This window comes from Silurus aristotelis (genome assembly GCF_946808225.1).
Source record: "Silurus aristotelis genome assembly, chromosome: 5".
Taxonomy (NCBI): domain Eukaryota; kingdom Metazoa; phylum Chordata; class Actinopteri; order Siluriformes; family Siluridae; genus Silurus; species Silurus aristotelis.
Genome location: NC_139578.1, coordinates 10,848,020 through 10,872,270, shown reverse-complemented (window position 1 = coordinate 10,872,270; position 24,251 = coordinate 10,848,020). Strand labels below are relative to the sequence as shown.

At 39.5% G+C, this 24,251-nt stretch overlaps 3 protein-coding genes across 5 annotated transcripts; 2 read left to right on the top strand and 1 right to left on the bottom strand.

The window, feature by feature from the left end:
* Positions 1 to 475: 475 nt before the first annotated feature.
* On the bottom strand, positions 476 to 9,344 carry chchd7 (coiled-coil-helix-coiled-coil-helix domain containing 7). The gene is made up of 4 exons (XM_083542237.1): positions 9,198 to 9,344; positions 5,210 to 5,291; positions 3,682 to 3,780; positions 476 to 1,441 (listed from the first exon to the last, which is right to left on the bottom strand). Exons 2-4 carry the CDS (start codon positions 5,267 to 5,269, stop codon positions 1,337 to 1,339), a joined length of 264 nt encoding a protein of 87 aa, XP_083398363.1. The 5' UTR covers positions 5,270 to 5,291; positions 9,198 to 9,344; the 3' UTR covers positions 476 to 1,336.
* Positions 9,345 to 9,494: 150 nt separating this feature from the next.
* On the top strand, positions 9,495 to 17,236 carry plag1 (pleiomorphic adenoma gene 1). Of its 3 annotated transcripts, none has more exons than XM_083542213.1 (3): positions 9,495 to 9,808; positions 14,722 to 15,060; positions 15,512 to 17,236. In XM_083542213.1, the coding sequence occupies exons 2-3, from the start codon at positions 14,825 to 14,827 to the stop codon at positions 16,437 to 16,439; spliced, it is 1,164 nt and encodes a 387-aa protein (XP_083398339.1). In that variant the 5' UTR covers positions 9,495 to 9,808; positions 14,722 to 14,824; the 3' UTR covers positions 16,440 to 17,236. The 3 variants fall into 3 exon arrangements, with proteins under 3 accessions (XP_083398339.1, XP_083398338.1, XP_083398337.1); XM_083542212.1 differs by having other exon boundaries at positions 14,637 to 15,060; XM_083542211.1 differs by lacking the exon at positions 9,495 to 9,808 and having other exon boundaries at positions 12,412 to 15,060.
* A 4,222-nt stretch (positions 17,237 to 21,458) lies between these two features.
* rps20 (ribosomal protein S20) lies at positions 21,459 to 23,400 on the top strand. Its single transcript, XM_083542236.1, has 4 exons — positions 21,459 to 21,616; positions 22,480 to 22,579; positions 22,754 to 22,827; positions 23,145 to 23,400. Exons 1-4 carry the CDS (start codon positions 21,614 to 21,616, stop codon positions 23,325 to 23,327), a joined length of 360 nt encoding a protein of 119 aa, XP_083398362.1. The 5' UTR covers positions 21,459 to 21,613; the 3' UTR covers positions 23,328 to 23,400.
* Positions 23,401 to 24,251: the final 851 nt, after the last annotated feature.

The following is a 24,251-nucleotide window of genomic DNA, read 5'->3' as shown; positions in this document are numbered from 1 at the left end:
TGATTAAACACTCACGGACCCACGAAATCGGCTGATTTTCAGATGTATAATTCTACGTTCAGATCCCCGGTACGAAATGTCATTTGCCAGATTTACTGAGCCTTAACGAACTGTTGCGCTAAGTACTGCATTTCTCAACCATTCATCCTCAAGATGGATTGCACGCCTTCGTGGAACACTTACTCTCTAAAGACGATTACTGAGCTAACAATAATAGTGGTGCAATCAAATCACCCTTCATCCACCATTATGATAATAACATACCATTACTCCAAAAGTCGTTCATGATAACCTATCACTATTTAAAAGGAATGTCAACGATCGCTCATTTACGCTTCAGTAGCAAATTAAGAGGCAGGGGGTTCTGTGATTGCCTTGAATCTGAACCAAGAGGCATAGTAGGAGAAACTACTTTGAGTAAAAAAAAAAAAAAAAAACAACAACAACACAATATTGTGAAATTAAGACTTCAAGGCAGTTTTCCCTCTATTTTATATGCAATATATGCTGCTTACAAGCATCATTAAGCCTGAATTCCTCCAATACATGATTCATAAGGAGTCGTGACTTGAGTGGGAGATGACAAATACACTGCATACAGTGCAACAGCTTGTCTGATTAGTAACAGGTTGGCTGTTCACAGTGAACACAAAACACACAAAGGTTACTGAGGCATCTGTAATGGCTTGGACTGTTAATCCGAAAACAATAAACTCACAGCAAGTCCATAGGCTGAGCTTGCTAGAGCCCAAGATGTGCTGATTGGCAGTCAGTCACTAACATGCACTGTAGTATCCTATCACCCTCATGAGGCCACTGCCAGGAAGTGCAAGCTTTCACAGCCTACAGAACTGTTAGGGTAAATAGCAGCACGCTCATTTCTTGGGACATCAGTACTCTTTTCCTTCTGGAATAAAAAGTTTTCAATTGAATAGTAAAGAAGAAAAACAGGAGTTATTTATTATTACATTATTTATTTGATTCTTGAAAATATTTATGTTAAACACACAGGCGATATTTTATGATTTTTGTGTCAACCTGCCAGATTTATAGAATGATTAACATAGAATCTCTGAGCAAACGTGTTCAGAAACACATCATGGAAACACTTGCACGCTGTCAAGTACACACAAACAACTCCATACAAGTACGTGCACACAAATGCTCACGCAAGTATGCACATCACACACCACACACACACCACAGATGCGCCTGCCTACGGGGCTGAAGTGTAAATAATGTTTTTAAGGCTTCCTATTAGAAGGATGCCCTCGTCTACACATACTTCAACTCCGAGAGGTGCAGTCAGTGTTGTGCTATTAAAAGTCGATAGGTTTCAGTAAGGCTTCGCTCCCAGAGAAGCTAGCATTTCTTCCCTCTCTCTAGCCGTAGGCATATCGGGCTTTATACCTTCACGCCTGCGCTGTAGCATCACAGTGTGCTGAAGGAAAGAAAATTTGTACAGTTTAATACACACATTTATACCAACAATGACATTTTGAATGCTTTTTTGAGAAACCATTACGCCCATTTTTGCACTTAATAAATGTAATTATATCATACGATAATCCATAATGACAAAACGAAATGTATTAACAGTCAGCAAAAAGCTCTGATTTAGTTACTTTACTTGCCTAATGCCAGACTTACACTGCGATTTTGGCTACGAAATTTGGCTACGAAAAAAAAAAAAAAATCCTAGAAGATCCCTATAATCTTAGGCTAAAATTTGTAGTCTTTGATCGCTGGTTTGCCCATTAACGGCCGTGGCAATAATTTTTTTTCTCCGATGAAATTCATGCAGTATCACAAGATTTCAGACGCTTTCCTACAGTGCGACTTCTTTTAGAACACCGTCAAACCAAGAACCCATAGGAGTACTAAACCTGATGACGCAATTAATGCAACAACTTCAAACCACCTCAGGGAAAATGCCGAAACGAGTCAAAGAAACTTAGAGTTATGGAGGGAAAAGGAGTTTGTATGACGTTTAATTGAACCATCATGAACCAAATTAACGCTACAGATCGCTTTTGTTTTGCTGCTAGCGTCAATACTTTAAAGCTATTCACGCTTCAGTACCTCGGTTTTTTTAAATCACAGTTCGGATTGTTTTTTGTTTTTTCGTTTTTTACGTGGTATATTATTATTAACATTTGTGAACATCGACAGTTTACATTAAAACAATTATTAATATAGAATAATATTTCATAGAAATAAAATTTCATAAATCAAAATGAATGCAATACACTTTTTATTATTTTGATTCAATTGAGAAAATAATTAAATTGGCACAAACTAAATTGATTAGTTTACATTTGTTAGACCTCAATTGGGTAATACAGATGTGCATACAAGTGTGTGTGTGTGTGTGTGTTTTACACTTAATATTACATTTTTTGAAGATATGATCTACTTTACTGTTCTACTTATTTAAGCATACTTCCTTCCTTCCTTCCTTCCTTCCTTCCTTCCTTCCTTCCTTCCTTCCTTCCTTCCTTCCTTTATTCACTCCCTCAATATGTGGAATTGTTACGATTTTCTCCTTTTAAGAGAAATTTCTAGAGCTGGACATAAAGCGCTAAAGAATCCACACTGTAGCGTTATAGAATCTTTAGCGTTTTCATGCATGCGCAAAACAAATCTTATTGCCTCTATGGAATAAGTGGGCACAGTGACACTGCGTTGTTTCTTTTTTTATACCCCTGGCATTGCTGTGCATTTTCAAGTTGAAAAACAAATAATAATAAAACGCACTCAAAGTGTGAGGCGGAGACTAAACAAACTTGCGGTCCACCACTTATCACGTTTCTGAGGCAACTCAGATTTTATGCTCCGCATGTAAAAAGGATTGCATTCGGTACACGTGTACCAAACCAAAAGCCCTGTACTGAAAAGTTTCGGTACGGACACGTGTACTGTAACATCCCTATTCACTACAGTGGACCATGGTGGTGGCAACATCAAGCTAAAGGGGGCATCTCAGTGGCAGAGGGAGGGAGACTGGGCAGAACTGAGGAAAGCTGAAATGGAGTCAAATACAGAAAGATCCTGGAAACTCACATATTTAATTACAGCTTCGAATTTTCTTTGAAAAGTCTTTACGATCAGATTGGATGAGGGAGAATGTAAAGACATTGCTATGAAGACTTGAAACTGTAACTGCTGTAAAGACACTTCTACAGAGTATTACATGAAGGGTCTAAACACTAAAGACATTTTCATTATGGGTTACTGGGTGTAGAGTTTAATTATCTAAACAAATCTACATGATTCCTTCCATGATGCTCTACCTAAAATAACTGCAGTGGCTAATTATTAGAAGGTGGCATATTATTTTAAAAATGCAATCAGCACGTAGGTTTGTAACGACTTCACATATATTTCTTTCTGAAGCAGCAATTAAATATAACTATTTGAATAATCGTGGGGGAAAAAGAACATGACAGAGCTATAAACTGTGCTCCTATTAGCTAGTTAGTCTATATTACCTCGCAGTTGAGTAATGTATCCGTACCGAGATGCCAGAAAATGCTGGAAGCAGGTCTCTTTTCATAAGAAAGAGATATTACACCGAGGTGTATGTCGAAAATGGGCAATATTTTGTTTGCAATCTTTATGACTTTAATTTGTTGTGGGAAACGTGAAAGCTGGTGTCCTGCATGGAGTTGAAATACTCACCCAATACTTCCTGCAATTCTTATACTTCAAGAAGAATGCAGAGCACATGCTCTTATCATAGTTATTTGCTTCCAGGCATCTTTGGGAACCATCACTCTCCTATACAGAGAAGAAGGCATTACTTTATATTGTAGTACTGTAATTTCCGGACTATTAAGCGCACCCATATATAAGCCGCACACACTGAATTTTACAAAGATTTTTTTAACATAAATAAGCCGCACCTGTCTATAAGCCGTCTACACTGAAACTAATGAACTTTACACAGGCTTTAACGAGAGACTATGACTGTTACACGGCTTGTATCTAAACAGTATCCCGATGCCGTGCAGCTCAGAACACAGGTGAAGTGCGTTTCTTCATGCCCGGTTGATTTCAGCGTGACGAATGATTGGCATTTCCTGTAGACAGTCCAAGTGAGCGGCAGGTCAAACGTCAGAGGAACATCATCCATATTTATGATGTGGTGCGGCCCGATTCAGTGGAAGCGCATCTGATTTACTATAAAAAGTTTTATTGGTTCACCTGAACCCGTTTGGAAATTTCATTGGTCTAATGTTATGGGGCTCAGTTTTTGGCATGAAGTTTGTGAAACCGGGAAAACCCAGGAAAAATACATAAATTAGCCGCTTCGTTGTTTAGGCTGCGAGGTTCAAAGCGTTGGAAAAAAGTAGCGGCTTATAGTCCGGAAAATACGGTACAAATCGTGACTGTTTGTGTTTACTATCATTAGGACAAGCACCTGCTGTGTCTCGTCTCCAGACTTTGCTACAACCATTCCCTACAAGTTCGTGGTCAATTAAAAGACAGCGGTATTTTTTATGGGAAAAAGTGACCACTGAATAATTGAAAATTATATTAAGTAGTGCAAAGAATATAAAAGGAACCAAACAGGTCAGAAAAGAATATATCAGAAGAAGTTACTGATCATAAATGAATGTGTGAAAATATGCAAGGTGTTTATCAGGCTGGAAATTCATTTATCAGACCTCTTTTTATTAATTACTTAATTTGAATTCATTATGATTATAGGCAAAGAAACAGCCTACATGTGTAAACTAGCATTTAATTAAATAGAATTATTTGAAATATTTAAAAAAATTCAATTATTCAAAATACAATTTATTTAATTTACATTTTTCTAACTATCATCTTGTTTTATTGACAAATGTCTTTTTTCTGTCCACCCTGCGTAAAATTTTGCTTTTACAGCAATGTTTATCTTACGACAGCCTGAAAAGCAACAAAACCATGTGAGAACTAGCGGAGGAAAAAAAACGATGGGAAAAGCAGAGCGGAAAGAAACAAACAAGCAAAACGCAAACAAACAAACTGAAGGAAACAAAATTACGACGGACGAATACACAACAGCCAAATAAGTAAATGTGCAGAATTGTTATTGCAACCGTGTTTCCATCTCGGTTGGCTTTACATTTAATCTGACCTTTAGTGCATGTGCATCACCTGCTAAAAGTTTGATATGAAACTGAAAGGTTGATATGATAATAGGAAACACTCATAAACTGACCTCTATACATGGGTTGCTCTCTGCATTTCGAACTTTTCCGGCACTCGACTTGGTGCTCATCCTTCAGATGCATCCGTGAGTGCTGAAATACAAGAGTTGTGGTCAAAGCCACAACAGAGTATTTACATACAATTCCTGCTTTGTACACAAAGTGTCACTTTAGATCTAAGCTGCGCAAAGAAACATGCTACTGCAGCTGAAGGAGATGAAACCAGCGGAGTTGATCGTGCTGCACACTTCTTTTAGGGTGCATGAGAGCTGATTAATTTAAATATTAAGAAATTATCATGTAGATCAGTAACATGGCCCAAACACCCCCCCCAACCCCCCCGAGTTGTTAGTGTTTCAATGTAAACAACCTTATCTATCTCAATCAATCTTTGTAAGAGTGCCAGTGACATTTGTTGCAGAGCCGACACACTCCTGACCCGGAATCTACCTCTTGAAACACGTTATTACTGTATAATAACCTGCATTTCATTAGATACATGTTAATGTCAGTAAAAAATCTAAAGTAACAATCAGGAAACTTTGAGCACGCATTTATTCGTTAATTATAATTTATTATAATTTGAGGCAAAGCTACAATCTACATCTACAAGCCATTTTATGTTTTTTTTTTTTAAATAAAAAACACAATCCCTTATCAGTCATTTATGATTCATATTTGCCCTTCAAAAGCTTCTGGGACTCATTTTGTAATCAAAGTCCGAGTACATATTTTTGAAATAAAGATTTTTCAAGCATGATGGTCATTTTGTTCCCACGTGCCTCAAGACGACGACCATCGTTCCCGTGCCGAAGAAATCTACTGTCTCCTGCCTCAATGACTATAATCCCGTTGCGCTCACACCCATTGTGATGAAGTGCTTCGAGAGGCTCGTCATAAGTCACGTCAAGACACAGCTTCCACCCGCACTGAACCCCATGCAGTTCGCGTAGCGCCCAAACCGGTCCACGGACGATGCCTCTCCATGACCCTTCATCTGGCCCTCACACACCTGGACAACAAGGACTCTTATGTACGGATGCTGTTCATAGACTTCAGCTCAGCATTCAACACAATCATCCCTCAGCACCTGATTGAGAAGCTGAACCTACTGTGCCTGAACACCTCTCTTTGTAACTGGATCCTGGAATTCCTGACTGGGAGAAGTCAGTCAGTCCGGATCGGAAACAACATCTCCAGCACCACCACACTGAGCACTGGGGCACCTCAGGGCTGTGTGCTCAGTCCACTTCTGTTCACTCTGCTGACTTACGACTGTGTAGCAATGCACAGCTCGAATCACATCATTAAGCTCTCGGATGACACAACCGTGGTGGGTCTAATCAGCAAGAACGATGAGTCAGAATACAGAGAGGAGGTGCAACGGTTAACAGCCGGGTGTGGAGCAAACAACCTGTCTCTGAACGTTGACAAAACTAAAGAGATGGATCTTAAGCAGCTGCATCACTGCCTGGTTTGGGAACTGCACCGTCTCGGATCGCAAGACCCTACAGAGGATAGTGAGCACAGCTGAGAAGATCATCGGAGTCTCTCTCCCTCTGATCATGCACATTTACACCACACCCTGCATCTGCAAAGCCAACAGCATTGTGGACGACTACACACACCCGTCACACACACTCTTCACTCTCCTACCATCAGGAAAGCGGTTTCGAAGCATTTGGGCCGCCACATCCAGACTGTGTAACAGCTTCTTTCCTTAAGCCATCAGGTTTCTCAACAAAGAACTGAACTGAACACACACAAACACACACCTGTGTGACTGATCTGTACAACCCGGACTCAACACACACTCATACTCACTTCGCACACCCATGACTTCAGTACCACCCACATAACATCACCTCATTACCATAAACGTTTTAAATGCTATTTTGTGTTTTGTCCTGCCCTGTCCTGTGTTGTCTTTGAACTGTCCTGTGTTGTCTTTGACCTGTCCTGTGTTGTCTTTGCACTGTTTGCACCAGGTTGCACACATGCACTTTACGTGGCGAGGACATTTACTAGTCCTTAGCCCTGTGTTTTCTGTTTCTGTGATTGTTGTTTTATGTTGTTGTATGTAGCATCAGGGTTCTGGAGGAACATTGTTTCATTTCACTGTGTACTGCATCAGCTATAAATGGTTGAAATGACAATAAAAGCTTATTGACTATGACTTTTTTCCTCTGGAATTTTGGAATTTATAAATAAATAGGAAGAAAATATATATAATGTTGCTATTATTTTCAGTAGCACTGCATCCTTGTGAAGTCAGAAAAGCACACAAGTAATAATAATAATAATAATAATAATAATAATAATAATAATAATAATAATAATAACTTATAAAAAACAACAACAACAAAAAAAACATCCTCAACCAATAGATGATCACAAGCCTCGAACACAGACATTCCTATATAAATATAATTAAAGGTGCTTTAGGTAAGACTATGTCTCTAGTTGGATTGGACATTTGAATGTATTTATTTTTTTTTTTTTTTTAATTTTTACAATTTAGTAATTAATGAATGATTTACAGGTCTAACATGTCCATCTGGTCTTCATTTTTCCACCGGCTTTTCCCATTTACCTAATACACTTGTCCTTGGTTTATACCTTTATATTTGATCAGATTTCATCTATCACATAGGTTATTTGTACAAGTATGGAAAAACAAAAAACAAAAAAAAACCCAAAGAATGTTAAATGCACCTTACTATACTATTACCTGTATATAAACTATTCTTCTTTCAGCTTCCCCCATTAGGGGTCGCCACAGCGACCTTCTCCATACCCCCCTGTCCTCTACATCTGCCTCTATTACCACAACTACCTGCATGTCTTCCTTCACCACATCCATGAACCTCCTCCTTGGTCTTCCTCTTTTCCTCCTACCTGGTGGCTCCACCCTCAGCATTCTTCTACCGATATACCCCATGTCCCTCCTTTGCACATGTCCCAACCATCTCAATCACACCTCACCTTGTCTCTAAAACGTCCTACATGCGCTGTCCTTCTAATAAACTCATTTCTAATCCTGTCCATCTTCATCACTCCCAACATCTTCAGCTCTGCTACCTCCAGCTCCACCTCCTGTCTTTTACCTAATACCACTGTCTCTAATCCAGGCAACACCGCAGGTCTCACCACAGTCCTATAAGCTTTCCCTTTATTCTTACAGATACTCTTCTATCACAAATCACTCCTGCTATCACTCTTCTCCACCCACTCCACCCTGCCTGCACTCTTTTCTTCACTTCTCTAACACACACTCTATTACTTTGCACTGTTGATCCCCAGGTACCTGAACTCCTCCGCCTTCTTCACCTCTTCTCCCTGTAACCGCACCACACCACTGCCCTCCCTCTCATTCACACACATGTACTCTGTCTTACTACTACTGACTTTCACCTGTATATACAATATTACTATACTTTATTATACTTTTGTAACTCGTAGTTTCCGGTTAGGAAGGGTGACATTTCTCTCTTTAAAATGCTCTTACACACACTGAGAACACATCCTGGCTGTTTTTAGGGGTCAAAGTGAAACGTTTAAACGTGAAAAAGTCCGTCGTTCGTGTTCAAACCGATCTCACACACCAATAAACCATCATGAAAACTCCATGGAGGCGCTGCTCCATTCAATCTGACTGACCTCCAAGGAAACGGGTGAAGAACGCTAGGCTAAGATAAGCTAAGCTAAGCTAAGGTTGGGACAGCGTAAACAGAACATGCAAAACCGTGGGTTGATTGTTAAATACATATTATGAGGAAAGTTTTATATTTTAAACACTCACTCATTATTACACTCATTCATTCATTCATTCATTTGCAGGAAGTGTAGAAACAGTACCAAAGTTGTAAAGGTATTATTAGCGGCTGTTAGCCTCGGACTCTCTCAGTATGAGACATTTCTCTAGGAATTGTGTAACATTTATTCTCTCCTAATACCTCATATGTTTTAGGGAAGGACGTTTATGATATGTGTACTCACCGGTTTTTGCACCTCGAGCTTGAATAACTGCGTGTAGTCACATCTCTGAGTCGCAGAAACACCTAGTAACTTTGCCTCATGAACACTGAACTCCTTTCAAAACACAACCCAGCAAACAAGTTCCGCCCCCGCCCGAGATGATTGACAGCACATCTGACCAATAGGCAGTGGGAACTAAAATAAACCGACGGCTAAATTGCCGACTGACAGCTCTTCCAGCCACTAATTGGGAGCCTCTGGCGGTTTTAACCCACCTATTGTTTTAAATAGAAATTAACCCCAAGTCATTTCGATTGACAGAATCGTCGACGAGTCCGAAATTTTAGAGTTTTTTTCTGAAAGCCACGGCGGGTGAAAGTGAAACTTGAAAATGACAGGGCTCTGCACGAATCGACGAAAGAGAGGGGCGGGGTCTAAAAAGTGGGCGTGGCTAAAGGTGTTCGGTTGCACCGCAGCGCATAGCCTACACAATGGCTGCTGGAAAGAGGAGAAAGCAAACAATTTTCAGGCCCGCCGCGTCCAGCAAAAAATATGAGAAAAAATTTATTAAAATTCGGGAAATAGGTGAAAGTCAAGGAAAACGCCCTGGAAAGGATGTTAAGGCTCCCGCGGTAAGTTTCGCGTAAATGAAGCAAATCGTTACGGTGTTCTTGAATTAAAATATCGGGGTTGTTCAAATGATCAGAGTGAGAGGGTGAGCGAGGGGGAGAGAGAGAAAAAAGTTTTGCGTTAATCAGCGCCCAGTCCGGGAGCTGAGAGAAAAGCGGCGGAGGGAGAGAAATTCATAGAAAAAAATCAAGTTGTACAGTCTCGTCGCATCGCGTTCACTCCAAACGAATGTCAACAAACGGAATCCCGAAGTTGTAAAAAAAAAAAAAAAAAAAAAAAAAAAAAAAAAAAAACCACAACAGAAAAAAAAAGTCGGGGAAAAGTTGAGATTTCCTTTTTAGTGTTTTTGTTTTTGTTTTTTTTTGCTGAATATAATAAGGACGGGGGGGTGGGGGTGTCGGGGGGAGCCGTGGCGGTCGCACGCTCAATTTTTGAATATATAAAGGGGCTATGTATACGTATAAAATGCACGCGTCGCTCGCGCTGCACAACTCTTTTTGACACCTACGTGCACGCGAGAGGACGGTAAACAACGGCACGTCTGCGGAATTGCGTTTGCACGCGCCTTGTTTGTTTTTTTTTTTTTTTTTTTTTCTTGTGCGTGGCGCCGAAATTGCGTTACTATTTAAGTAAATGAAAAATAATAATAACAAGTAAAGTGGGCTATCAGGGGGTTTTCGTTTAACCCACGTGATTTATCGGAGCGGTCGGTAAAAAAAAAAAAAAAAGCGCGTGAAAAGAGCTGACAGATAGTGCACGGCGTTTCCGTGTGGCTCAGAGAGGGCTATCGGCGCGAGGAACGCTGCTTGTCAATATCGCAAACAACCAAAATGGAGGGAGAAGTTAAAGGGGGGGTGGGGGGACTAATTGGCCGATGCTGAACATTTTCTCGCCCCTCTCGTCCCTCCAAGTCCAAGTGCATATTCAAGTCAATAACCGACCCCATGCACTGCGTGTTGATACCTGCCCCACACTCACATTTGCGTTCGGTTATTGGGGGTCAAATCGAGCTGATTACTCACTAGTGCAACATTTATGTCGTGGTCAGGCATCATCGGAGTGTGTCCGAGGGTGACTTCGTTTAGCAGAGGGGCATATGGGGCTTTGAGGATCAAGTCCATCACATCCAACTTTGGTGCATCACACAGTGCTGGCTGCAAAGTTTTTTTTTTTTGCAATCACTTTGTGGATGCGTGCCTGAGGATGAAGGAGGGGGATGAGAGAGAGGGGGAGGGGGGGGAGGGAGGGGGTGTTTTGCCGGCTCAGACTTGGAACACGCGTGCAACCCGTTTACTTAACGCATGGAACTGGTGTGTTTGAGTGTATGCGAGTGGTGGGCTGGTGTGTGCTCCATTTGTTCTGAAGGGGTTTTCAGTGCGGCGCGTGCGGAAAGTTGCGACTTTGCCCGAGTTGTGCGCAGCTCCACGTGCGGGATCCGCAAAACCAAAACCCGACGCTTTCTCTTTTCAGCGTGTTTTTTTTGTTGTTGTTGCGTTTCCGCTTCAGAGAAGGGGACCGGGTGCGGGGCAGCGTCCTAAACCGCACAGGTTACTACCGCCCACTATGTAGTGTGTATGAAACTAGCGACTTCGGGTATCTATGGTAACCCTACGACGGCGTACTATGTTTGTGCGGTTTGAGAGGCCATGTGCACACTCCAGAGCTGCAGATGAAATCATTCGAAACGATTTTATAAAGGGATTCCAGGATGCAATGCATCTTCTGTCCATTTCTATTAGCATTTACACATTTAATACATATTAAATTGTATACAATGCATTGCACTGTTTTGGTTTGTGTGCGAGAAAAAGTAGTTTAATACAGCAATTTAGATATGAAATATTGTTTAGGTGTGGGGTGTAATTCTTTTTTTGTTTTGTTTTTTACTTCACAATTGAATTTAAAAACCACATGAAAATTTTTAAAATACTATACTAAATCAGGAAAAATTGATTTGCTGGTTATAACATCTTGTGTGCTTATAATAAAAAGTTTCTTTTTGCTGTGTTTAGGTAGGAGTTTGTGTGTACATGCGTAGTTTGATCTGTTTTATAGGACGCGAATTAGTATTTTGAAAGTTTGCAAAAGGATTTAGTTTTGACTACTCTTGCTCGAATCAAAATGTTATATTTTTATATATATGTATTTTAAATCTTTTGTAAGATGTCAAATCATCTCTTTAATTCAATACATGAATTTACAAGGAGAAAAGGCAAAGCGTTAACACATTTTTCAAAATGTTTTTCTTGTGAAGCTGTTTTAGATCTTTTCCTCGAAGCAGAATCTCATTTTGGTATTTGTTATTATTTAAATAATGCCGAGCGCTAACGAATTGTTAAATAAAGCTCAGCAAATATTTATTGGGATTTTAAATTATGTCAAATTTATGCGAATTTCTTCTCATCTGATACGTTTCGTTCTTTGTGTAGCAAAACTTTCTCCTGAACGATTCTTCAAGTTTGTCATGATTTAAAGGTTTTCTTATCAATTTGGTTAATAATTTTCTGAATTAATCTCAGTTAATAAGTATGTTTATATGCAGTGTATATGAGAGAGAATTGTGCAAAATTTGCATAAAAAAAAAAACAATTTATTGGAGATAATTTCACCTATTGCTCATCAGTAGTAAATATATTTTGTTTTTCGATAATAATTATTACTCAAATAATATTAACAATTTAGAGTAAATAAGAAGTCATTTCTTTTTTTTAATAAATAAAGAAAAGGTACATAAAATGTTACAGTGCATGTTGTATTGAAATGCAACATAAATGATTTATAAGTCATAATGCTGCTGTTTTTAGAGAAAAGCCTAAATTAAAATCCATAGTTCAATTCATAGCTCATGAAGAACTCTGAAGTGGGATGAAGAAACATTAAACCACACCGTTTTGTGAATTTATATAGATGGTTATGGATATAAAGATAAAGAAATGCATTGTTGTATGGTTCCACAAAGAATGTCTATTGGCTTTTTAACTGAGGGACAAACTGAAGACTCGACACACAAACTGGATATTTAGAGTTCTAGATGTAACTTTAGGTTCCTTAATTTAAGAGTTTAGAGCTAGTGGGTAGATAGTAAGTCTTTTGGTAGACCTTGGTACAATATCGTAGACATAGAGTGCCGCCATGTAGAAATGAATGATAGAAAGAAGTCAAATTGAGTAATGAAGGCATATTGATTCTACTCCATGTTGTTTGGTAGCGATAGTTTGATTACATTTTTGTAGCTCAAGTAGTCTTAAAGAAAATAGTTGAACTCTTTTCACTGTAGATTGAAAGTGTTTAACTCTGTCTTAAATTATATAATTAAGAAACTAATGCAAAATATTGTTAGAGTGAGAAAATTTCTGGAAGCAACAGCAGGTCATGAAGGATTAAAGAGTCACAATAAATATATATATTTTCATTTTATAAATGATTATTGTTATTCTTTTAATCCCCATCATCCCAGTGGTTGGTCGATGGGATGATAGTGTAGATATAGGCTGCTGAACTTGAATGCAAGGCAAGGACTGCTTAAAAATGTGTAAGCTTGATGAAGGAAATATGTTTTTATATAGCAGTTGTTGTTGTTTTACTGTAAGTTGTGAAGATATGCATTTTATTTACTCAGTTCCAATAACAGACCTAAATTTCAGTCCATTCATAATTGGACAGTCGTCTTGCTGTTTTCAGACTGTATGTGTGCACTGTTCACTATTAAATTAAACGATAGTTCTGAAAAGGCTTTAATATCAAGCATGTGTAGCCTACATTCAAATCAGGTGAACCGTGCAGAATTATATTCGTTTTTATACATAGTTCTCTCGGGTTATAATCCCAGGCGTAATTTGGTAATTGACTGCTCAGTTATTTCTTGGCCAGTCATGTGTTGTTACATCACTACTATAGAGCTGACAAAAGGTCCAGAGTTGATTCAAGATTTTGCATCTGGAGTTACTGTTGTTACTGTTGCCAGTGCCAGTAAAGGAAGCCATCATAAGAATGAGAAGCAGAATAAATCCTTCTGACAAATAGCCTGGACAGGTCACCTGTATGGTGCAGTGTTTGGTACATGCGCAGGAATGAAAACTATAAACCATATAGTTCTTCACCATCTTCTCAGGAACTTACCCCAGGTAACCACTGATACAGTTTTTGTAGATATGCATTAAAAACTTATAGACCTTTAGCACAGTTTCGTGGCTAAAAGAGGCAAAGATGAAGTTATACCAAGAGTCATAGAAAGAGGAAAGTTAGGAGAAAAGGGAACTGTTCACAATATAAAGCAAACTACCTTGTATACATGAAAGATGGTGTTATGACCATGTATGGCCTAGAATGCATTACTTTAACAGAATGCAAAAGTCCCCAAAACAAGCAGGAACTGAAAACAGCCTGCACAGAATAACCAGGAAAGATACCCAGCGTCTGGTGATGTCTGAAAGTCACAGTCTTCAGGAAGTCATCAATCGCAAGGGATTTGCAACCAAGTACTGAGTTACCGTTTTTATTAAGAATTGTGTCCATATGTTCATCTTTCTTCTTGTATTTCTCTGAGATAGAAGAGGGACTGTGTGTATTTAACACCTTGTGATTGCTGTGTGTTTCACCTGAACTAGATATAAAGGCAAAGACAAACTCGGGCTGACATTTTGCACCCTTTCAAAAAGAAACACCATCCTTCTTACTTATATATGCAGTTTGTGTGACCGTGTTTGCTGTTGTTTATTGCGTATGTCAGCGCTGCTGCGATTAATCGCACAACTCTGTTCAAAAACAAAGCAGCCAGTAGAGTTTTTCCACTGTAGCAAAATTGAGAGTCATTGTTTTTTTATCAAACAGAAATGCAGGATGTTTGTCCAGTCTCCGATCTGCTTTTTCCTTTCTTCTTTTGGAACACTACCATCATCCTCTCTCACTTCCTCAGTGCCTGGCCTCTCTGTGGTGTTGAAGATTCAGCCTCTGTCACTCTGTCAGTGATCGGACACATCGCTTGTGTCCACTGTGTGGCTGGCCCGTGCTAAGTCGCCATGGCCACAGTCACCCCCGACGATGACTGCCCCAACCCGGCAGAGCACGATCGAGTGAGGAAGAGGAGGCCAGAGGGAAAAGGGAGGAAAAACTTCCCCTGTCAGCTTTGTGAGAAGGCCTTCAACAGCGTGGAGAAGCTGAAGGTGCACTCCTACTCGCACACAGGCGAGAGGCCGCACCAATGCACACACACCGACTGCACTAAGGCCTTTGTTTCAAAGTACAAACTGTTACGGTAGGTTTCCTCCGGGATAACACACACACACACACACACACACACACACACACACACACACACACACACACACTAATTAACAGTCGCCTTGAAACAGAATACTACCTCGCCTTCTGTTTACTACATGGTAATAAATGTGTTATAAACAATATTTAATGGCATCAGACTGAGAACGTAAGACTAAAATCTGCCCACTGTGATCCTTCCAGTAGCATTTGTTAATACGCTCGTCAGTCCAACCGAATAGGGATAGAGCAATTATTTAAATGTAAAACTAACACGCATTACTGCCGTCTATCTAACTGCGGTTTTAATAAGACATTAGGGAACGTGCTGTTATCATATATTTTAATGCTTCTCCTATACATTGAATCATTACACACAAGAGACACACGTTTTTTCCCTCTTTTTGCCTTTCAATATAATAATCCATGGTAGTTTGCTTCCACAGCCACATGGCCACACACTCACCTGAGAAGACCCACAAGTGTAGCTACTGCGAGAAAATGTTTCACCGTAAAGACCACCTGAAGAACCACCTGCACACACATGACCCCAACAAGGAGGCTTTCACTTGTGCCGACTGCGGCAAGAGCTACAACACAAAGCTTGGCTTCCGAAGGCATCAGGCTCTGCATGCGGCACATCGTGGTGACCTCACCTGCCAGGTGTGTTTGCGACCGTATCCCAACACCACCCTGCTGCTTGAGCACCTGCGTGCCCATGCTGGCAAAAGCGCTACAGCTGGAGCCAAGGAGAAACGGCACCAGTGTGAGCACTGCGAGCGCCGTTTCTACACGCGCAAGGATGTGCGACGTCACCTAGTGGTGCACACGGGTCGCAAAGACTTCCTGTGCCAATACTGCGCCCAACGATTCGGCCGCAAGGACCACCTGACTCGGCATGTGAAAAAGAGCCACGGCCATGAGCTGCTGCGTGTGAAGGCGGAGCCGCTGGAGTCCTCAGAGCCACACCCCTACCTGTTTGGCCATGTTTCCTACTCTCCTCCACCACCGCCACTCCGTCCCGAGCTGGAGAGCTACCTTCTCGAGCTGCAAGCAGAGGAGGTGCCGAAGTTGAGTGCTGCTGCCACGTCCTCCGGAGAGACACCTCCATCTTTGGACTTCTTGTCTCCTCTGTTTAACTTTCTGCCCTATGGGCAAGGGGCGGGGCCAGCCTTGGGGGTATCCTACAGCCAGGACGAGGGGCTTCCTGTGATGACACCTTCTCAGGACGCTCCCGATCCTCTCAGCCCAATTCACACTCTCAATCATCCACACACGCTTTCACAGACGCACACCCTCACCACAAGTTACACACACTCGCCAAGCCTGAATACAACCACCACCCTGCCTCGCTTTCACCAGGCCTTTCAGTGATCCAAACATACACACATTTAGCAGTCATAGCACTTACACACACCTACACTTACATCAGCATGGCACTTAATTTCAAATACAAATAAACATACCAAGACATCACATATTACTTGGGTCACTGACGCTCATTAAATTATGTACCTTCGAGTACATATCACTTGTTCATTTAATCTATTTCAGTCTGCGAGTTAGCAAATAGAAGATGTTGAACATCTGACAGCTATAATTAAAAACAATCTGTCTGGTTTACGAATGTGTATGTGCCTCGGTTTGCAGTGAAGTTTTGCTCTCAGACACTGAGTGCATATAGCTTTCCCATTTAGCACTTTGAATTTCTAGTGATGTTGAAGTTCCATCAAAGCTAAACATTTTTTTTTGGTATTTTTGTCTATCACTTTGTTTGTTGGCTCACAAGCTGATGGGTACTGAAATGCCAGCATCTGAGTGACTATACACAGCCAAAGGCAACCAAACCCCTCAGAGCCAGAGTGTGGATGGCTCATCTTGTTTTGCCTTTTATTTTGTTTTCTTTTTTTTTTTTTTTTTTTTTTTTTTTTTAAATGTTTTTTTTTATGGCTGTTTGCCTTCATGCTGCTGCTCATTTTAAGGGCCTTAAAACTTTACCAGTGCAGATCTGCTTCACTATACAAAGCAATAAAGGGAAACATGGACTGACATTACAAAGACTATCAAATGTAGACACAATCAGCTCTTAAACACCCCCTTCATTTTTATCCCCTTGCCGTTTATCTTTGTTTAGTTTTTTTTTTTGTTTTTGCTCCCGGACACCAACACAACCTTCAACCTCATCTGCCAGAATGCTGTCCATTGCACTGATTCTGAATCTCATCAATAATAAAACAAAAACATTCAGTTGTATGGATCTGTGCTGTCGCATCCAAAGCACACACAGAAGTCTGAATGGCATACACAGTCTGTGAAGAAGCTCTGTTGTGAATAAGTTACATTTCTACAGCTAGTTTTACAGAGACTATAGACAGCTCCAAAGGCTGTAAAACACACATATGGTTGGCACAATCCTTTTCCCAAAACACCCCGGCAAAACCCCTGCACAGATGTGCGTGCATGTGCACATGTGTGGGCAGAGATGTTGGAGGTGTTTCAGAGTGAATTTTGGGGTCTTGTTGATTATACATTGGGAGGGGAAGGATGTTGGATGCTGGAAAGCGTCCAAGCTGGGCATATTTTTCATAATGGCACTTTTTAAAGAATCTGATGCCTTGGATTTGTCATGTTATGAAAATGTATTATATGTTAAACCTCCTGCATAAAATGTTTAGATGTCATATATAGCTTTTAGCAGATTGTTTTAGCATGTGTGTATATACACTATATTGCCAAAAGTATTGGGTCACCTGGTCATAAGTTTGGTATGTAATATGTGAATTCCACATTTAGTCCCAATTTGCTCTTATATTTCCCTCCACTCTTCTAGGAAGATGTTCCACTAGATTTTGAAGTGTGCTTATGGATATTTGTGTTCATCAGCCACAAGGTTGAGAAGGCCTGGGGTGCAGTCATCTTTCCAAATCATCCCAAAGGTGTTTAGTAGGGATGAGATCAGAGCTCTATAGCAGACCACTCAATAGCTTCCTCTCCAAATCATGTAAACCAGATCTTCAAAGAGCTCACTTTGTGCACAGGGGCATTGGCATGCTGGAACAGGTTTTGGTTTCCAAGTTCAAGTGAATGCAAAATTATCTATTATAGCGCATCTAAAGACGTCCTGTACAATTAAGTGCCTTTAGCTTTGTGGTAACAGTTTGGAAAATAACTAAATATAGCAGGAAAGGCCAGGTGACCCAATACTTTTGGCAATATTGTGTGTGTGTGTGTGTGTGTGTGTGTGTGTGTGTGTGTGTGTGTGTGTGTGTGTGTATTTTTACAGGTACACTTCATACAGTGTTTAATGTTGTAAATGTCTTCTGTTTTTGCTTCATTGCACAAAATGTCTGTGTCTCTCACTGAGACTTAATGCGAATGGTTTATTCCACCCATATTTCTTCTAAGCACCTCCAATGTTTGTTAAAGGTTTTATTTTTATTATAATATATATATATATATATATATATATATATATATATATATATATATATATATATATATATATATATATATATATATACTCATAAATCTGCAGTGTGTAAATACTTCAGTATTGAGAGAAGTGTATAAAACTGGGAAGACCAGAATGCCTCAATATTTTAAGGTATGAAATGGTGATGTCATTTGATGCTGCTGAGTGGTTGACTGATTGTGTAGAGAAGCTGATTGAAACGCTCTGCGTCCGAGCACGTTTTCATTGGGAGACACAGACCTTTAGCAGTTCTCCTGTTCAGTTTCAGTGGTACCATCATGCAATGTGTGTATGTATGAAAGTGGAACAGTCTCTCGACTTGGATAATGCTGCTAATGGACATGGTATAGCCCATGAATGGCGCAACAAATCTTTTTTAACACCCTCCTTTTCTCAAATCCATGAAATGTTTGAAGAGGGAGTGGATATGTGTCCACGCGTGTCATATTTTGACGTGTCAGTAAGGTGATGTAGTTCTTCAAAGCCGATTAGAAGCTGGATACTGCCACAGCCGTGTTTTTCGGGAGAAGGGTCTTTTGTAGAACTGAACTCTGAGTGACCTTTTGAAGACGAGAAGAAAAGGGAAAAAAAGAGAGCGTGTTTTGTTCAAGAGACAGCATTCCAGCCATAATGGTGTTTTACATGGTGTCCTTATTGTTTTAATCACATTTCTGTAACGCCATCCTGTGATAGTGGCTTTTGCTAATCAATGTATATGTTACCATAATGTACTTTTACAAACTACTGTTGTATGTGTATATCCCAAGACAGAATGATTCATAATTATCTGTGTGTGTGTGTGTGTGTGTGTGCGTGTGTGTGTGTGTGTGTGTGTGTGTGTGTGTTGAGAACTTGCTGCTGCAGCCTGCGTTTTCTTTTGTCTCCAGATGACATCATCCAAAGAGAAAGTTATTTAGTGGCTGGCTGGATAAGCCAGTTGTGTGCTGTAGAAGGTGAATGGCAAACGTGTGAATGTGTGCGTGTTTTGTGTCTGAGAAAGAAAGTGTGTATCTGTGTGCATTCAGACGACCTTTGCTGCTATGTGAGGAGAGGAGAGATTTGGTCCAGTGTTAATACTGTTCACAGTACTGAGAGCTCAATAAACATACCAGAAAGACTCATGTTACCGACTGTCTTTTTTGTTGTTGTTGTTGCTGTGTGTATGTCTGTATACAGCATGTATGAAAATGTGGAATAATTGGTTGGCAGCAAACTGGAAAATGGGAATGGTAAAGGGAAAAGGAATGTACTTCTGTAGGACTGTGCATTCTATGTTTCACGAGGGAGTAATTTTCGAAATATCTTTTTATGAGTGATAGCATTTTTATATTGATTTAAATTTTTTTATCATATAATTTGAAGCCTACGGTGTGCAAATTGTTTATGATATCGCTTAAGTACTTAAAGAAAAAGTTTATAAAATTTAAATCTAATACCCTTTCGTGATCTCAGATTTATGATGTATGCAGAGGAGGAGGAGGAGGATTATCACCATCATACCACAAACCTATTTCTTTTAGTACTAACATAGTAGGAACAAAAAAATAAACATCATACATTAAAAAATAATAAGGTTATAATGTTAATAGTTGCTTTGATGTAATACAGGACATAACAGGACCTGCTATTAACTTCTATCTATTAGATGCTTTCCTATAGCTCGGTATTACTGCAGTGATAGTCATTGTGCATTATGTCTTTCTGCAGTATCTGCTTTTTAATGGAACATGCTTTTATTGAATTCAGGGAATTGAACTGGACAGTCCAAAATATTCATCTTTTCCTAACCCACTAGGACAATGAGTATTTTTTTGGTGTGTGTGTGTGTGCTTTTAGAAATTGCCTGCAGTTAGTGATGTAATGCTTCGAGTTGATTTGTCAGGAGACCAAATGTTTCTGTCCTCTCTTGAAATCACTGAGATGAATTAATAAATGCACACATGCTAAGTACCTGTCCTGAATTTGTGCTTTGGATAATCAGCAATATTTCCCTGGATCATTACTGAACATGCAGCACACACCTTATTTTATTGTCCTTTTTTTTTTTTATTGTATTATAATTGTTACAAATATGAAAAAGTGAAGTTTCCTTGCCTCGATGTCTGTGGTATGTATAAATTCCTTTGTGCTATTTTTTTTACTCTCTTTTCTTACCAAGTCCAAAAGCTCCACACAAACGTGTATTGAATTAAATGATGTGTATTAGATGAATATAGTGAATATAATATGTTAGCTATGCTTTTCAAGCTATTCAAGTTACAATTTTGGACACATAAAGCTTCAAAACATATGCAGACAAGCCAAAGTGCAATCGAAAAACTATATTCTGTTTATCATGTTTATGTTTAGATTTTACTCACCCAAGATGAGGCTTTGTTTTTATGCCATCTGTATTAATTCTTAATGCCCTTTCAATGCTTATTTATTTTTAATTCATCCCTGCCTCAGTGAAATGTATTCATTAAACATTATGGTGTGCTTGGCTCTGATTAGACCACACTATATCTTCAGAACTGGGTTTGCTCCAGACTGCTGATATTGTTCACATGGTTTATGGTTTTCTACAGTCACAAGTTACAACTTTGTTGTTCATTTGAGAGAAAAAGTTCATTCAGATGTATGACTGTACATGCGAATGATGGGAAGACGTGAAATTAACGGTGGATTCTCTCCTTATAGTCCTAGTGATGCACAACATGGCAGTCTGAGCTGGACCTGCAGCGCGTCAGTGAGCGCATATCCTGGAGCGCCCAGTGAACCCGCTGACCCTCTGTCCCGCTTCTGGACGCTGACGTCAGTGGGCGGAGACGCTGTCAATCATTCGCCACAGCAACCAATCATCTCACGCGATCCGCTCCCGCCGCGAACCTGCCCTTTCTATTGGTTTTTTTCTCCTCCACGACATGACGCTGCACCGAGGTTGCGCGGTACCCGGATGTTCCATATATAAGACTCTGAGCAGGCCTGAAGCCTTCCCTTTTTCGTGCATAAAGCACACGGCGCGTGTCTTTGTGTTTCCTGGCTCACCGCTGTTCGCTTTATTTCTCACGAATAAGTCGGTCAGGAATACTCAATTATGGTAAATGTTTTAAATGAATATTATTATTATTGCTATTATTACACTGCCTTGTCGAAATGTCTTTCAAATGGTGTTTTTCTTGGTGCACGTGCTGCTCGTGTTAGCTTGTTAGCTTCCCCTTAAAGGATTTGTCTGTTGTGACTGTTTATGGTTGTTTATGTTTATTTATATATATATATATATATATATATTGTGTATATAGATGTGTATGTGTGTATATAGATGTGTATGTATGTATATATGTATATAGATGTGTATGTATGTATATATGTATATAGATGTGTATGTGTGTGGTTTTTTTTTTTAAGCACTTGGAGGGTTTCTCTTGATGATTCGCCTGATTTGGCTTCCAATAATAGAAAATAAATACTAATTTTAACCAAGTTTGGTGCCTATTAAGGTATATTCTAGTATGTAGTTTATATGTAATGTGTTCCTGGTCGCTTGATCTTTGCGTTTTGACGTCATTCCTGTAAAAGTTGTTTTGGGAAAATTCTCATGCAGTTTAAATTCAAACTGTGTTGCTTGGTTTTCCCATTGGTCATATACCATTCAATTAGAAATTAGTTTCCAAATATTCATAAAGTGACTAATTTCCCTCGCAGTTTTATTGCTCCTAACATTAAAATCCATCCTGATTTGATTCTCTTTGCTGCATTTTGTTTATATATTAAGTTTTTGACTCAGTTGCTTGTGTTCTCATGTTCAGTGCATCACACCAGGGTTTGATTAAAATTTACCAAGAACTAAATCTGTGTGAAAGTTTAAAGCGTACAGAATGGCTTCTCGGACAGGGTTTATGGATACATTTTAGTAGGTTGATAAATTAAATTTGTTCCTTGATGCCTGTTTCTAACTTGCAGGCATTCAAAGACACTGGCAAAGCTCCCGTCGAGGCTGAAGTGGCCATTCACCGCATCCGGATCACCCTCACCAGCCGTAACGTCAAGTCTCTTGAAAAAGGTTTGTATCCAAAAGTTTTCTTTTTTATGAGCATCCCCTGGCAATGAGGACAACCTTCATTACAATGATTCTATGTGAATTACAAATTATACGCTATTCTGAGCCGATGTTGCACTCAGGTTTAGGATTTGCCTTGTGTGGTTTTTTTCCTGATTTGAAACTTGTCTCTTTTAGTGTGCGCTGATCTGATCCGTGGTGCCAAGGAGAAGAATCTTAAGGTGAAAGGACCAGTGCGCATGCCCACCAAGGTAAATAATGCATGGGAACAGAACAGCTGTAAGCACGGAGTTAGAAAAAGAGCTTCTTTTTTTTTTTATATAGTTTATGTTAAAAGTTGCAACTGGAATGTGCCTTTGCTATTAAGTGCATGACGTTTTTTGTTTAACAAGTGTAATCTGGGGGAGAGCAGATGAACGCACTGCAAAAGTTTTTTTACTTTTTTTTATTTTTATAAAAAAGGATAAATGGATTAATGTATGATGCAGTGAAATGACTAATGTGGCTTATAAAATGTATTCGTATTTCTCGTCATTCTATCAATATCCAGTTTTTTTTTCCCTTTCAGACTCTGCGTATTACCACTCGTAAGACTCCTTGTGGAGAGGGTTCCAAGACCTGGGATAGGTTTCAGATGAGGATTCACAAACGCCTCATTGACCTTCACAGCCCCTCTGAGATTGTCAAGCAGATCACCAGCATCAGCATCGAGCCTGGTGTAGAAGTTGAGGTTACCATCGCAGACGCATAAGCTGCTCTGTGTTGCCAGAATGAACAGCATTGACCTTTTCATGACTGTGCAATAAAAGAAAAGTTGGATTAAACATTGTGGTTTTGTCTTTGTTGTCTGATGCAGCACCAAGAGTTAAAGCATAATGTCTGTTTATTCATAAAGGATCTACCTAGGTTCAGAGTCCTTGGTTCTTTCTACATGATGCCATGCACAAGTTTAGACTTTGCTTGCTTTATATTTAATATTTCTAGTTTTCTGAAAAAAGTTTACCTGCTCAGAGTTCAGCTGCGACTATGAGGGCTGATTAAGCAGATTGAGATCACATGCAGCAGTAATTGTTAAATATATTTATGCATACATTCTTAAAACTGAAATACACTATGATAATGGACAAAACAATTCCATTTAATGATGGCTTTAGGAAGTACTGGAATGGATGTTTTTGGAAGCGTTTAAGATGGGGAGAACTACAAAATGCAGGATCCCCATATATTCAAGGTTAAACCGTCAAAGAACCCATGAACCACTTGCAGTTTTGAATGGTTTTAGCAGAAGCTCTGGCCATGGAATGTTAACATTTTCTTTTTGAACATTGTCAAAGATCAAGTTTGCATTACTTAATGATTTAATAATTTATTGAACATTCAACTGTCTAAAGTGTTTCAGATGACACATTTCCGAACCTTTTCTCTCTGTGTAATGAGTTAAAACAATTTTACCCTGCAAACGACCATTTTTATTCTATTGTGTCTAGTATGTAATCATGTAAATTAATGAGCCAAATAGATAGGCCTGATTTATGCAGTAGACCTATAACTTGTTAGGTTGGCTGATGCATAAATGAATCGATATTCATTATTAATTTAACAAAAGTGTATTGGGATTTATAATTTCAGTAGGTATGCTTTTGTAGTTTCACTATATTTATGAGCATACAAGGGT